At 46.2% G+C, this 16,105-nt stretch overlaps 1 protein-coding gene across 6 annotated transcripts in view; it reads right to left on the bottom strand.

Moving 5' to 3' along the window:
• The window catches only part of LLGL2 (LLGL scribble cell polarity complex component 2), a 32,912-nt gene extending 17,663 nt beyond the window's left edge, over nucleotides 1–15,249 (bottom strand). For 4 of the 6 annotated variants that reach the window (XM_085077755.1, XM_085077756.1, XM_085077758.1 and 1 more), the window contains exons 1-4: nucleotides 15,125–15,236; nucleotides 7,977–8,084; nucleotides 1,727–1,824; nucleotides 654–735 (exon numbers count right to left, since the gene is read on the bottom strand). In XM_085077755.1, the coding sequence (XP_084933881.1) occupies nucleotides 654–735; nucleotides 1,727–1,824; nucleotides 7,977–8,051 (255 nt within the window). In that variant the 5' untranslated portion in view covers nucleotides 8,052–8,084; nucleotides 15,125–15,236. Of the gene's footprint in view, nucleotides 1–653; nucleotides 736–1,726; nucleotides 1,825–7,976; nucleotides 8,085–15,124 lie in introns of all 6 variants that reach the window. The other 2 variants (XM_085077760.1, XM_085077761.1) reach the window with 1 other exon arrangement.
• Nucleotides 15,250–16,105: the final 856 nt, after the last annotated feature.

Below are 16,105 nucleotides of genomic sequence, written 5' to 3'. Positions count from 1 at the left end.
AAATCCCTCTCATAAAGAGGCCACTTGTGTTACACTGGGGGCATCAGGCAACAAAGTCTGTGACCAAGACACCAAGTCTGACAGTCAAGGGAAAGTGGTTAGACAGTCACCAGACATTTGGAAAATTCTGCTTTCCTATTTTTAGTTAACTGCTTGGCAATCCCCAGGAGCAAGATTGTCCCCAAACACAAAGGTGACAAACTTAACAGCAGGCAAGGTTAGCAGTGTTGTTTTGAGCTCCTGAAAATGATTAAATCAGCTCAGCAGCAGCTCCTGTTCTATCTGTTGTGCCAGACCACCCAGTCCTACTGAAAAAACAGGGGCTGCAAAAGGAAAAGGAAGTTCTTGCTTCTACAGTGGATTGCCTGAACCATCCTGGCCTTATTACCATTCCCAGGATGTTGCTGGAGATAAATGACTAACAGTTATGAACAATAAAGCTACTCTTTAGTTTAAAGCTTCTCTTTTAGTTTTACTGAGCATCTCCACAGCAACAAGCACTGCTGAGAGCACAAAATACACTGGGATAAATATTCCCAACCCAGCAGCATTTGAATACACTTGGTAATAGGAGCCCAGATCCCTGGAATAAAATCAACATCTGTTTAAGAGAGATCTACCTAAGTTCACAGAGGTACTGAAAATGCACTTACCTGATCTGGTATAAAGTGAATCTGCATTACAGTGTTGTTTTCTTCATGTAAACCCATGAACTCCACCCCAGGAGCACCATATCTGATGGGTTTGTTGAGGATCTACAGTATTTAAGGTGACCCACAGCTACAATTAATTGATAAGAAGCTTGCTAGCAAGCAAGATTAGTTTGAAACCACATTTTACTGCTGGTGAGCTGGACTGCAAAGAACCAATGCAAATGTACTTTTGATTTTACATGCTTGTAAAAATTTGCAGCTCTCACTGTGGAGAACAGGGAAGTTCCCTTCTTCCTTCAGCATATGCAGAAGAGGTGCCTGGACCCTGTTTTTTCTCAGGGATGTTTCATGGTTTCCCAGACACTACAATCCTGCTTAACTAATTTGTAACCAGGAGACAGATGGCTACTGCCTGCATGGGGAGTCCAGCCTGTGAGCACAAACAACACCAGCAATGAATGATTAAGCTGGCAGAGACAGAACCAACTTTTCCTTTCTGGGCTGGGTGATGTGCCTGTTTTACAGCTCATCTAACTGGTCTGTGCCATGGGAATCACCTCAGTGCCTCACACACACACAAAAATCAGACTGGATGCCGTTAACATAAAAAAAAAATAAATTACCACCTTCAATGTTTAGGTCTTTAATTCCTGGATGGTCAAGAACTCAGGAAGTTGAAGCATTTCTGACTTCAGCTTTAACCTTTGAAATAGAATTGCTTTAGGAAGAAAAAAAAAAAGAAAAAGGAACCCTGCCCCAAATATTTAAACAACTCTGGAATTTACAATGTGAAGGATTGCTAAACTTAGGCCAGATCTAGGCTGACCTTCTGCATAGCAAGAGCAGAGTCTTGTTTAATATCTGCATCAGCTCAGCTTCTGTTTGAGCTACAGGTCAGCTCTGGGAAAGATAATCCCACCCTGATCAGACCAAAATGACTCCTTGGCAAACTGTTTCAACATCCCAGCAACCCTTGCTTGCAAATTTATACTTAATGTAACTTTTGAAGTGACTTCAAAGCTGCACATTCTGCTCTGCTTAGGGAACTCTCACCCAAGGTGTTCCAAGGATACAGTTTGATGGCTCCTGATCGTGTCCCAATGGCCATAAGGCGGAGAAATGGGCTATAGCCCAGGGCACTGGGCTGGTGGGGAAATCCATGCTCCACAGTCTGGGGAAAGAAGGGAAAATCATGATCAGCACCTTGTTTCATGGGCATTGCTGGACAGAGATAAAACCCAGAATGCAAACACGGCATGGCAGTCTGAAATACAGCACTTAAAGGTAGCTTCTTCTGCTGAAAAGTGCTCAAACACAGGTTAGATTTGCTGAACAGCCTAATGATGAACATGTGCCAAGAACCCCAGGCTCCACAGCCAGGATATCCAGAAGTGCAACAGGAATGAAAGAGAAATATTCTGAAAACAGTAGCCCAAGCAGCTCCTGATGCTAAGATTATAAATAACTCTGCATAAGCAGAGCTTAGTCAGTCAACACAACACACTCCATCACTCCACATCAGCTGCACTGCTGCAAACCAACTGCTCAGCACAATTTCAAAGTCTGACACAAATGCTGTGTGCTGTAAGATCAGCTTTATCTGCCAAATTCCACACAGGTCAGCCTTCCTGACCTCCTCGTCGTGGCTGACATGAAGAAATGGTGCAAGGCAATGCTGGCTGAGTTGTGAGTGAACATCAGTGCTCATCAAGGAAACGACACAGGTTTCCTATGGGCAGCCAGCAAAACTAATGTAATCCATATCCATTTTCCAGAGGGAACACTGGAATTTAATGAGAGAAGGAGCCTGCTAGGCCACCTCAGAGTAATTCAAAGCCATTTGGGACTAAAAAGATGTCACTGTCACAGGGAGCAGTGTTGCTTGGCCTTGGTGGCTTCCCTAAAGCACAATTTACACTGCTCCAGGAGGGAGGTTTGGAGCATTTGTACACAGCACACTGAGCATGGCTGATGCATTTACACTCCAGGGAATAATACCCTGCCATACTTACAGGATGCCACCAAGCTGCTTGGAAAACTGCTCAGTGAGGTTTTCAGAAGTGCTAATGCACAGCTCTTATCCTGGTTTAGGCAAAACCAGTATGTACCAACAAACAGCCACGTAAAGAGGGTTGGTGTGCCCATAGATTAATAGGAAAGATTAATAGGGATGCTTCCTGGAAATCACTGATCCTTACAGGCCAACTTCTGGAAAGTACCTTCTTCTAAGGCAAGCTGGCCAGCTACAGAATAGGAATTCATTACACCCACTATTGAAAAAAAATAAAAACCAGAGAACCCTCCATCCACAGCACTTGCACCTCATTCCCATCCTCATTTCCATCATGTCTTTGAAGCAAAGCTACCACATCACTTAGGTTTTATGCTTTATTCAGCCTAAAAGTAACACCTGGACTTTATTTCCTGCACAGTGATTTCCCAACTTAATCCCCTGCACGAGAATCAACTGGAGGCAGTTTCATGTCTGTGGTCAGGCCATAGCCCGAGGTGCCCCAGCTGCTGAAGCACTTTAATGTCCTCAAAAACACAGCAACAGGAGGATCCAGCTGACTCCAGAGGCTGCCAGTTCCCTTCAGTTTCACCCATTTGATCACAGTTCCTAAGCTGCAGGGAAAGACCTCCCTCCTCTAAACCCAGTCTGAGGTGCTCTTAGGGGAAGATGAGCCCCTTTAGAAGATAAAACTGGAGATATTGGAGCATTCCCCAGTTTTCTGCTTGCCAACTCACTAGGCTGGGCAAAAGAGTGGTTACTAATTTTTCACTTTTTACAGGTTCTAAGCCAAGATTTTTTACCTTTTACAGGTACTACAGGCTGCAAGACCACTGAGTTTACTTCCTTTTATGACAACTCAATCTCCAGCCTTACCAATTTATATTCTAATGAGTAATTTAAGTGTTAGGTTTGTATAATTAAAAACAAATTTTGAGAAATCTGTATTTTTAATGTCGCCTTTGAAGCTGCTGCTAACCAACCTTAGCACAGCTACACATATAAAACTTCCTAGAGGAGACTGTATGAAATTAGGAATTTATCTACAGATTCAGAATTGAAACAGGGCAGTTCCCTAATTCAGCACGGGCAAAAAGGGATTTCTCTGCACTGTGGTAGCTACTGAGACAACACAGAAAAGCTTCCTAGTTGTCAAAGTTGTGGGAGGATGAAGCTATGGTGCAAAATTCTGGGAAGAAGATCCAAGGTAACACGTTATCTTAACAACAAATCAAACATTTAAATGAATCAGGTGTAGCACAGGCAATAAACACCATTCCACTCTCACCCAAAACAAAGTGAGGAACTTGTTAGGGAGACACCAGTGTAACTCCCCTGTTAGTTTTAGTTTCAACTTGTTCACAGTCACTGCACTGTCATGTTATCAGCACAACTAAGTGCAATTTTCAGTGACACATCAATTAGAAACTGTGATTATTCTGAGATTGCAGCCAGCCCAGAAGATAACTCCCAGAAAACCATGACTTATACAATACTGCACTGCCTGTTAGGAAGCTGTCAACACTAGCCTTAATATTGGCCTAATTATATCTTGGGTTTGATGTGTTAATTTGTAAACACATTAAATAAGTCAATAAAAGCTTTAATTTTCAAGTATGAGACCTGTGAACTGCATAACCAAGTGTGTATCATTCAGTAATAATAACAGGAGGGTGATTTTTTTTCCTCCAGGTTTTCATTCAACCAGAAATTTGAAGAACCTCCTCATTCCACAGGAAAATTTACAGAAGAGAGGTATCAGTAACACCCACAGTGTGCTCCACAACTGCTCATGGAGAGCAGTAAATGTACCAAAGGTTTCTGATAGCTCTCAATCTTCAACCAAGATGCCCAGAAGATGCATCAAAGATAACTCTGTCTTTTGTCATTCATTTGTTTCCACAGCTGGGCAACAAAGGCTTCAGGGTGGCTTTTGGGCTGCATTTGACACCACCGGGGCCAGGCATTCACATTCACTGTCCTGATTACCCAGATCTCTTCCTTGTACTCATTTGCACCCAGTTGTTAAATCACATCAAGCCAGCTTTGGGCTGCCCTGCTTCCCCTCCCCTCTCTCGGCAGCTTTCATCAGCCAATCCTTTCACCTGCCCAGCAGGTAAACCCAGCAAGGGGGAGAGAGGGGGGCAGGAGGCAGCAGAGGTTACAATGGAGCCTTTCAGCAGAGCTGAAATAAGAAACTGGAGTGCCCACAATGTGCCCTCCTTCTCAAAAGGGCCTTTGTTTCTTTGGGGAAAGGTAGGAGCTTTTTTTCATTCTCCACAGATTTGTCAGACCCAAGCAAGCCTGGTGTCAGCAGCACTGACAGAAATGCTTCGTGTCAGTCGTATTTACTGCAGGAAAAATGTGGCCAAACTGAACAGTTGTTCCCAGCCCACACTAAAGCTGTGCCGAGGAGATTCAGCTCTGTCTTCCTCCTTTCCCTTGTCTCTGCTTCTCCTCTCAGATTGTTTTATGACAGAGCAGAGACAAACCCGACCACAGGCAACACAAACCCTGTCCCTTTGTTAATCCATCTTTTGAAGAAACAATGAAGCCTGTATGAGCTAACTCAGCTTTGCAGAGACACTAATTCAGATTTCAGGTAAGCTATCCATCACACCCAGCAGCAAAGGGGCAGGAGGGCTGAAAACAGGGGGAAAAATACAAAGCCATAAATTAAATGCAATGCTCCCAGTTGGGTAACATTCAGCTGTAAGACAGGCTGGTTCACCTGTGTGTTACCCATCATCTAGTCTGACAATGCCAGCCTGAACTTGTTCCTTCTGCAGGGCTTGGACTGAGCCAAAGGCATCCAAATACTACTTCCAAAAGCAGGATAAACTCAAAGAAGGAGACTGCCAAGTCCACATACCTTATCCTTCATTCTATCCACTGAGCTAAAAACAGATTCTTGCAACAGGTACACACAAGCATGGGAAGTTCTTGCTCATACAGAGAAACAGATATGCAAAGCTAAGTGACTAGCAGAATTTATGAAGATTTTTTTGAAACAAAATCAAGATTGAAGTGCTAGTCCAGCCATCAATCAGTCCTTTAAAACCATCTGGACCATCTCTTACCTTAACAGAAATGCAACAGAGAAGCAGGAAAAAGATCACAGCCTATTTACACCTGACAGAGTAAACAAACAAACAAAAATCCACCACCACCAATTACACAGGCTTTTTAAAGTCCATTCTAGGTCAGCATGGTCAAATACATTCCACTATATTAACATTAAATCTGTGTGGCATCATGCACTTATATTCAATTTCAGTGTAAAACGAGGGCAGGAATCCCCAGCACCTTTAAGGTACAGACCTTCCCTTTAGTCATGACCCGCATCACACACTGAAGAGGTGCAAATCCACCGTGCAATTTCTCTGATCAGCAACTTTAGAGTCCCACAAAATATTTCCCAAGCAGGTTCTTAACCAGAAGTCTTTCAAAGACCTCAAATAACAAGTGTTTTAAAACCTGCTTACCAGCACTAATGTGCTTGCTCTAATAGCACATTAGAGCAGGACAGCCTTGGCACACAAAGCACTATGATTCTTGGCTCCATGAAGCCACAACCTTCAACAGCTCAGAATTAAGGTCTGACTTTCCCAGATTTTCTCAGTCTAGCTAGCTGTGAGTAGATGTTTATTGGATCAAAGGGTAGAAGCTTTCAAATGACCCATTATCTCTGGAAATACTGGAATGGGAGACACAAGACTTGGGGGAAAAAAAACCCTCACTTTTATGCAAGGAAAAAGTATAGTGTAAAAGATTCTGGCATAATGTTCATTCCCTTCTGATTCTTATTAGAAAAGAACAAGTTCCTGTGGCTCAAAGGTGCAAATGCATTTTACAAGGCCTTTAATTACCAAGCTGTTAATGAGAGTAAACCATTAGGAAGTGTCCCAGGTAGTTGTCTCCCTAGAACCAAGATGCAATATTTACCTTCAGGACTGAATCAAATGGAGTCACAAATCCTGATGTCAGCTTCTAATATATTTGGAAGTTTCCCTCTGCAGCAAAAGTTCCCTCTTTCAATCCTGTTTTGCATTATCCAAATTAGTGTGTCTCTGGCAGGTAAAGCTTAGTCAAACATTCTCATAAGAGAAAGGGATATTCAAGGAAGAGACATCCCTAAAATAGCAAAGGTTTTTCCAAGGTATGTGTAATTTTAAATGCTTATAAGCAATTCTGACCCATCCCTAGGATGTTTTTTCTGAAGCTGACATTGCATTTAGCTGGATGCAAACAACTCAGTCCTGGTCTCCCTTTACTGATTTTTCTACTGCATATGCACTAGGATTTCCTTGTGGTAGCAGGCAGAAAACAGACCTGAAGCACTCTTGAGTTCCTTTGTCTCCCCAACGGCAGGGAGGTATGCATGGAATTGGTGTCACTTAGTACCAATTACATTAAATCATTTATCTCAAATATCCGCAGTTCCACTTCAAGTATCCACCTACACTACAATTCTAATGAATCAAGGAGGCTATTTCCTAGGCTGATTTCATTTATCCATTATGCTTTTCAGCAAAATTCCGTTTCAACCTCGGAAACACAAATCCTACAAATATATTTCTGCTCCCCAAAGAAGGTGTAAGTAGCCATTAGTCTAGCAATGATTTAATACCAGGCATTTCCAGAGATGAAAGCACTATGCTCCTGGCCAGGGCTCAAAAGAAAAATGCCCAGAGTGTTGGATAGATAGCACAGCCATTGCGATTTCTTCTTCACAGAGGGAAGGAAAAAAGCCTAGAAACAGATTCAGACTAAGATAATAGTAAATTCATTATTAATGGCCATTGTGCTGCCTAGGTGCTAGCACAGCCTTTTAAATTCACATTTAAAAGCAGAGGCACACTTGTAAATCCAAAGTATAATGAGGGACAGAGAACTCTAGTTTCAGCTGCATCACAAACTGTGGCTTATGCTTATCTTTAGAAAAATGTTTATTTTCCTAACAAGGACTACCTATAGCAGAAAGAGTCCCAGCACACAGCAGGACAAGTGACAGACCACTCAGAGGTTATAAAAGCTGCTGTGAAGATCTCTCCTTTCAGCAAGTGCCACCCAAGAGCATCACAACATCCTTCCTCTTAAAAAGGAGAGCCAGAATTGAGAACATGCCCAGGAGCTTAAAGGAAACTACTCAGGCACATCGAGGGGAAAAAAAAGGACAGAACTGGAAAAGAGAACAAACCACCTCTCCTACATTTAACTTTTCCACCCACACTCAAGTAGTTCACCCCTCCCTTTGCAGGGTGCACTGGCTCAGGATAGATTTGCCTCAAAGTCTGAGGAAAGCCCCATACCTTGTTAAACTGGAAAAGGTCACGTTTGAGTCTCTCTCGCACTGGATCGTGTCCGGGTCTTAAGAACCTTCTCATCTTCCTTGCTGTAGTATCTTGGCAACAAAAATCCTAACAAAAGAGGAAAGCACAGCCATATAAACAAAAGCAGCCTGAGCAGAAAGCAGGCAGAAGTAGGTTATTTATTTTGGTTTAGCAGGTAACAAAGCAGCCCGAGCAGACTGAGACAACATCGCTATCGAGTGACTAGAACCTGATACAAGCCCAGCACAGCTCTCTGGGGCAGCACTTCACAATTCCATTTTCACATTGATAAAGCGAGCAGTTTTCACATTGATAGAGCAAACCAGTACAGATAAAACAAGAGGGTTTTCAAAGGGGTTTTGCACTTGGCCATTTTGTGATCCCTTGAGTTGACCTTATCCAAAGAGAAGGCAAAACTGCAGCATTTGCATAAACATTCAGACAAACCCAACCTAAAGGCCAACTCCCCAGCTCAGGCATTATTGACTAGCATCAGTTTTCACCCCAGGTAACCCTCCAGCTGTTGAGCCAAAAAGAGAAAGAATCACATTTTCAGGTCTCTCCATGGGCACGGCAGAAAGGGCACTGTGCTGCCTGCAGGGGAGCTGCATTAATAATTAACTTGCTTTTGTAAAATATCAAGCCTAACTCCGAGCTTGAGGTGGGGGTAGGGGAAGGGAAATCTGCACCTGCAATTCACTGTGCAGCTGAAGCACAAACCAGCCTGTCCCAGTGCCTGCTCTCTCACAGCCACAGGAGGCTCCAAGCAGGACAAATTAGACCTGACTTGCAAGCCAGAAATCACAAGGGGAATACCAGGCTCCAACCTCCTATTCTGTACAGCTCGGGAGGTTGTCAAATCTCCCCTCTGCAGAGGTGCTAAGTGACAAATAAAACTCCTCTGCCAACTCATGAGCAAAGGCTTGAATTCACATCCTGACAACTTACCCTGGTGTAAGTGCTCCTGCCTGCCCTGGCTATCTCTCACAGGCTCCAGTTTACACACACTCCACTCAGTATTTTACTTTAATTTCTTGGACAGGGAGCAATTTGCCAGCTACTCTGTACACAAAACAAATGTGCAGTGTGGGCCAGAATTTCTGAGGTGCAATGAAGGATCAGAATGGATATTCTACATCGTCAGAAGAGGTTCACACACACCTACAGCAAGGTGGGAGCAGGGGGCTGATGCTGCATGGGAAAGAGAAGGACCAGGAGCACCAAAGGGACTGACAAGTGAACAGAAGGACTTGGACACTTCAAACGGTGGGGCTGGAGGTGTGAGTGACTGAAAGGAGGAGCTTTCACGTCTGCACAGATGGGAATAGCACAGCTGGAAACAAGGTGTTTATCTCTGTGCTTCTGCCAGCAACAATGGCCTTTGGAGAATGACTTAAAGCAGCCATTCCTGAGGAGCTTGAGTTGTTTTTCAAAAGGTTCCTAGCAAGGCCTTGCACCAGCTGTGAAGGTCCAAAAGAAGGAAATGGTGTGATAAACAGGATGCTCCACAGGCATATTTTGAGAACTCCCTTTAGAAACTCCCTGAGCTTGAACTTGTATCTCTCTGTTGCACTACTGCCCTTTTACCTTTCCTGCTCACCCTCCAACATCTCCAGCCACCTGTGCAGCAATGCCCTGACTTCACCAAAGGACTGCAGTGCAGCCCTGGTTCAGAGGACCAGAAGATCATGAAGACCTGAGTCACTTAGTCCCTAGAATGACTAGGATCTAGGTGACTGGAATATATCACCTCCATGACATTCCAGTCACCTGGAATCACTGGCAGCACCAATCACCATGGAGAAAAACTGGCTCTGAGCACAGCAACTACAGGTGTCTGTGAGCCATCAGCACATGCAGGGGTGAAGAATGAGCACAGAAACAAATGTATGAGGACCCCAAAAGAGAGAGGAAGAATAAAAGTGTAGTTTACTTGGAAAGTAAATCCTCCTACAATGATTTAGTACCCCAACTGACATTTCCAAAATAGTATCAGATCATAAGTCTCCTTTTACTAGACATCCCTGAGAGATGTATTTTCACAAAGCTACATTCACTTTGAGCTAGCAAAAGTTACAAAGCAGTGACAAGGTGCTGTGCAATGAAAGGAGAGTGTATCACACCCATGTTTAACACACAACTTGCCCTTGGCCAGACAAGGAAAGGAAAGTGCCAAGGAGACGCACCCTTTCCCGCTGTCAATCAATATCCTGGACCTGTTAAACGAGGCAAACCCACAGAGAAACTCTGCTAATTAGCCTGCCCACTTCAGAACAAGAGACCTCAGCTGTGCCAGCAGACAAACTCAGTGTTAGGGGCAAAGAAAGAAGAGGGGGCTTGGTTTGAGAGCGACACAACTTGAACACCTTGCTACAGTGTTTTATCCTGAAATATGAATTGCATCCAGAAGCGTGCTGTTTGAGCCTGCTTATGCAAGAGCTCCAGCACTCACACTCCATTCCACAACAACTTGTTCAACAGGCTAAGAAGTGTAGTAGTTCTGAACTGAGCAGTAACTCACTTGAAGAACCATCACCCTGAAGGGCTGAGAGGATCAGAGAAGGCAAACTACAAAAGTCACCTCTCACTGACTGATATCAAGAGTTTCTTTCTGACCAAAAAGCCTTTGAGTGTCACAGTATGGAAGAGGATGGGAGGAAAAGCAGTTTTGAGCAAAGGCAAAGAAGGAATAGCATCCACTGCAGCACAGGCTGTCCAAGCAGAGTTATTATCACAAGTTTACAAGGCTCTTATCAAAGCGAAGAATTTTGGTTTTAGTACAATAAGCAAGCATCTCTTCCAGTTCCAGAAATAGATTCCACAATCTGTATAATCTTATCTCCCAGATGCACATTTACATTTTAGCAGGCCATTTTCTCTCCCACACACCTTTGGAGTCTTACATAAAACTCCAGCCCCATGTGCTCCGCAGTTGTCTGCCAGTCAGCATTTACAACCATCTGGTAACAGTTGTGGCTACCAGTAGCCAGAGACGAATTCTCCAGTAGCCTCTGAAGCTATGCCAGGTCTGCATGTATCTAATGTTCTTATTTTCCAGGGAAACAATTCTTTAGGCTTTCAAAGACGAGTCTTTTACCAGAAACTATGTGCAACATTCTCTTCTTTCAAGATGCATTGAGGGCAGCTGTTTAGAGGCAACAATAGCCCAAGGCTGAGCCAACCCAAGCTTTGCTGGTACTCAGGACGTGGACACCTGACAGCAGAGCTCAGAGTGCCCTGTACATCGAGCTCTTGCTGCTTCCTTACCTGAATGTTCAGCTAAACACAACCATGTCCCCTTTTTCACCTCATTTGATTAGATCCAGACACAAAGCAAAATCTCACTATCCATATAGAAAGGCAGTGAAAGCACAAGTTGCAAGACAATCCTGTTTCCAATCACAGACTAAGGAGCAGTTTAACATCAAAACCAGATTTCATTCTGTCTTCCTTGCTCAGCTCCCTTCATTTCAGATGCTGTGAGACGTGGCATGGGAGCCCATATTCAACAGAAGGACAAATGCTTCTTCCCAGGAGCAGCATTAATTGTTCCTCACTGCTGAGAGTTACCAATCCAGAGCTCCACATTTTCCTTTGGCTTCCTTGCTTCTGCACACAGCAATGTGTCCTGGTGCCTGTGCACAGCTTGCTGAGACACTCTCCATCATTTTCTCCATCAACTTGGCATAGGCTGGCAGGGAATTACCCTGTGCAGAAATTTGTTGCAGTTTTTCCTTATGTCCTCCCATGAGAGTGGAGTTTCCAGCCAAAATGTTGTAAGTCCCAATCACACAAGTTAATCCAGTCTTGCAAGAAGAGGAAGCCCAGGTCAGAAGTTTTTACTACATAGACAGTATTAAGTGTGGATGAAGTCTCAAGGTAACCCCACAACAAAAACATACCCATAATGAGTTTATTTTGCTCACGTAGCAGAGTTGCAAGGTACCATCTGTGTGCTTCCTTGGCAACCTTTACTCAACTTGAACAGGTTTTCAATGGGATGCAGTCCAAGACCTTTCTTTTCAAAATGCCAGCAAGTATCTCAAGAACTCTTAAATCCTGCCTTGATTTAGGTCTCCTTCTCATTCCTTCCTCAGCACTCCCTCCTGCTTACAGGTCCTTAAAGAGGGAACTTCTACTTATGCATCTGATAACACTTTATCAGCCCTGCTAAAATAAAAGAGGCCTTATCAAGCAGCTTTGTTTGAACTGCAGGCGGTTGGTGCTGCTATAACAAACCGTCACTGCCATGGCCTTGTCTGAACCAGGTTCTCTCCTGCGCCCAGGAGTTTGCCTTGTTCCTGTTACCAACACAGCCAGCAGCAACAGAACAGAGGCTGGGCCAACTGCACAGCAAAAAGCTCTTCCTTAGCACCAGTGAAGTGATCTCACACCAAAATAACTGAGCAAAGTATCATTAAATACCAGACTTAGCACATTCATCGATTACAGGAGCCATGACTCACTGTGAAGGGACAAGTTTGAGAACAATTTTAGGTTGAAATCAATGAAATGAGCCTGAGGTGTTCTTTAACTGTCCATCTCTACCATCCTGCTTGGCTGTGACACAGTATCAAGGCAGATATTCAAGGAGAAAGCACAAGCCAAGCAGAACAGCTAAAGCAAGGGAAGGAGCAGTTGCAGTACACAGAGAGAAGTGTAAGACACCACCTCCTTTTCCCAGGGTAAGGAAGATGCTCTAACATTAATCTCACTTTAATGAGACCATGCAGAGATCTCCCTTACACAACTGCTGAGCCACTGCTACCCCCCAGCACTTGCAGTTTCATACACAGCAGAGTGTTCACCTTGCATACAGTAGTCAGAGAGGAAAACCAAAAAGATCCTCTAAAAACAATTTCATAAAGCAACACCACATGTGGGTGGCTGCCCTCCCAAAACGCAGACAACATTAAATAAAATATCAGAGATCAATTCTCCAGAACTCTTTGAAAACAACTGAGAACCAATCACACAATTCAGGCAAGTTCCTGTACTTCCACAGCCTTGTGCTCAGTTACCAGGAACCACCCACCTGCAATGAATTTGGGAATTGTGCAAACCTTGTGTGTCACTATGACTCCCATTGTGTTCTCCTTGTCATGGGGGCATGACAACACGAAGTTTCAAAATGCTACAGCAGAACAAAGTCTTTGCACTGAACAACATTATTGCAAATGATGCAAAACCCTTTGTAGGCTTTGCTAAGAAGCGTGAATCAAACAGAAGAGTGGCTTGTAACTTTAGAATAGCATTTTACACACAATGGGTCAATGGAGCAAACCACTAAAGCATTTGCTTCCTAAAGCAACACAAAGGGATCCAGCTATGAGAAACTTTTATATGAGAACTGGAGTTCCCATACAATTTCTGCATAGAAACCAAACCTGCCCCTCCTTTGATATTTTAAAGAAAGATGAAGGTACTAACAGTATCACATACTTTTATTGCCATGTATTAACTGCAAGACATATGTTTAAAACCTCCCTTGCTCTTTGACATTTCTCAAGCCTCTGTGTCAGCCAAGAAAAGACACACCTCTTCCATAAGCAATTCCCAGGAATAATTACGTTGCCATACCAGAAGGCCACTGGAAGATAAAGGGCTCTCAACTGGTTTAACTCCTTCAACACTTTTCTTTGGTCAGCTGTTACAGCAGATGCAATTTGTTCAAAACTGACTAAAAGTCATTCCTCAGCACCATCCTATGAAGATGTTTGAGAACTCTTCTCCCTTCCCAATGCCATGAACTATAGGGAGCCCCCTGAGAGGCTGCAAGCAGCACTGAGCAGGATTAGGGACTGCTCACTCCTGGCACAGATCATCCTCATCTCCATGGACCAGGCTGTCCTTACAAGGAACGTGCCAGGATGCACGTTGGGATGTACCAGCACTTTGCATTCTGCTTGCCAGAAGCACCAGCTCCCCGAATCAAAGCTAGGATCACCAGGCAGCTGCTCTGGGCACTCAGCTTCAGCTGGGACTTGGTAAAGCCAGATATTCCAGTTGACTGAAGTGCTCTCAGATGACGGCAAAGAGCAGCATTCACCATCGAGTAAGACATGACAACAGACAACTTTTACTCCTACAATCTCAGTGGAGCTGTCCCCCTGTCCTGTCACTATCCCCACACCTGTACGAGGCTTTGTGCCACTGACTGCAGAAACACAGACCTGGAGTCTGCTTCAGCTGTTCCACACCATCAACAACACCAAACACAAACACACAAAGCTTTCTCCAAAACCAAGGTTAAACCTCACCTGCAGGAGGGGAGACACCAGCAACAGCCTGTTTCCATGGCACAATGAAGAGCAACCTGAGACAAAGGCTGAACAACTTATTTCACTGTTTTGTTACACCTGTTTGCTGCCTGCTGGAAGTGCTCCCTCATCCAGCAAGTTCTCACAACTTTGGGAAAGGAAAAAAAACCCCACTAACAGTGACATGATTCATTTAATACGGGCACAGGGAAAAAAAACAAAAAGAGAAAATGCTAACAGAATATCCCGAGGGAGTCAAGAGTCACTGCAGTTCTTGTCTTCTCCAAGACTGGCTGCGGGAGCCAGCGGCAGCGCTGGAGACCCACGGGCTGCGGGAAGGGGCATCTCCAGCGCACACGGGGCGGCAGAGCCCCGCAAACCCCGCCGAGGCTCCGCTCCCCGCAGCGGCCCGGCCCGCACCCCTGGAGGGCCGAGCAGGAAGTCCCGGAGGCACTGCCGCCACCTCCCCGGGGAATCCCGGGATGCGGAGCTGCCGCGGTACCGCGGGGGCTGCGCGCTACGGGCGGGATAGACACAGCGCGGCGAGCCCAGGCACGGACAGGGCAGCGAACAAAACCCGAGAGCCCTCAGCGCCGGCGCTGCAAGTTCCACGGGAAGGCACTGCCGCTGTCCCCGGGCGCGCCGGGGCTTCAGGTGTGGGCAGCCCCGCCACGGCCGGCCCGGGCAGAGCGGAGGGCCCGGGCACCGGCGAGCACCTGCCGGCCCCGCCGAGCAGCCCAGCACGGGCGGGCATGGCGGGGCCGCCTCGGAGAGCTCTGCCGGGGCCGCGCCGGCCGGACACCCCGCCGGGACCCCTCCCCGGAGCCCCTCCCGCCTCCCCGCACGGCCGCAGCGAGCGGCGCTCACCTGCGGGGGCTGGGGCCGGGCCGCCCCGGCCGCGCTCCGCTCCGCGCCCGCTCCCCTCAGCTGCGCGGCGGCGGCGGCCTCGCTCCGCGGACACCTCCGGGCGGGGCGCGGCGGGGCGTGGCCTGGGCCGGGACCGCCCCCGGGGGCGGGGCTCCGCCATGCAGACCGCGTGTGGGGCGGTGATTCGTATGCAAATCAGGCCGGGGCGCGGCTCCGCCTCCCTTTCATTTGGCGCGCTCATGAATAATTCAGCAGCGCGCGCGCCGCAGCCAATCAGGGAGTGGTACCGCGCGGCTCGCGCAGCGCGGGCACCCGGCACCGGGAAAGGGCGGCCCGGGAAGGGTGAACCGGGAAAAGGCAAACCGGGAAAGGGCGGCCCGGGAAAGGCGCCTCCAGGGCTCCTCCTCCCCGCTCCAACTCCACGAGGGACTCCCAACTTTCACAGCCTGCCTGTGAAAATAGACTTTACAGAAAGTCGAGACCGTCGCTGGAGAGAGGGACACAAGTCTCGCTGCACAGCCCGGCAGCAGCCAGCGTGTGTCCTGCTGCAAATAAAAGCAGCTGGACAAGGAAGGTGTATTTATGCAGAGTGCAATGGCAGGCCAAGGCTGCCCACTCTGCGTCCATGTAAAAGCTTGAAATTACCCCTGCCAAGGATCCAGTAACAGTCAGTATTTCACCCATGTTTCCAAAAGTGATGTTTTTCAATTAAATATTCAGTTCTGTCACCTTCTTGCAACGCCCAGCTGATCTGCACCACAGCCAAAATGGAGCAGTGGTATCAGTCTGGATCATGCTCCTACCCTGGTAAAGGCACCATCAGATGTTACGGTGCTGAGCAAGGCAGCCACAGTTTCTCAATCCTCCCTGCAGTGGTTATTAAATTGTAATTGTCTTGTGCTGAATCAGGGAGTCTCTGCCCCAGCGAAACTCACTGGGTGGCTCTCGTAGAGTTCATCGATACAATTCCACCTTGGCATA

The sequence above is a fragment of the Lichenostomus cassidix genome, chromosome 18 (assembly GCF_008360975.1).
Source record: "Lichenostomus cassidix isolate B80296 chromosome 18, HeHo_3.0, whole genome shotgun sequence".
NCBI classification, from domain to species: domain Eukaryota; kingdom Metazoa; phylum Chordata; class Aves; order Passeriformes; family Meliphagidae; genus Lichenostomus; species Lichenostomus cassidix.
Note: the sequence above shows the minus strand (reverse complement) of the source record. Positions and strands in the feature narration are given on the sequence as shown.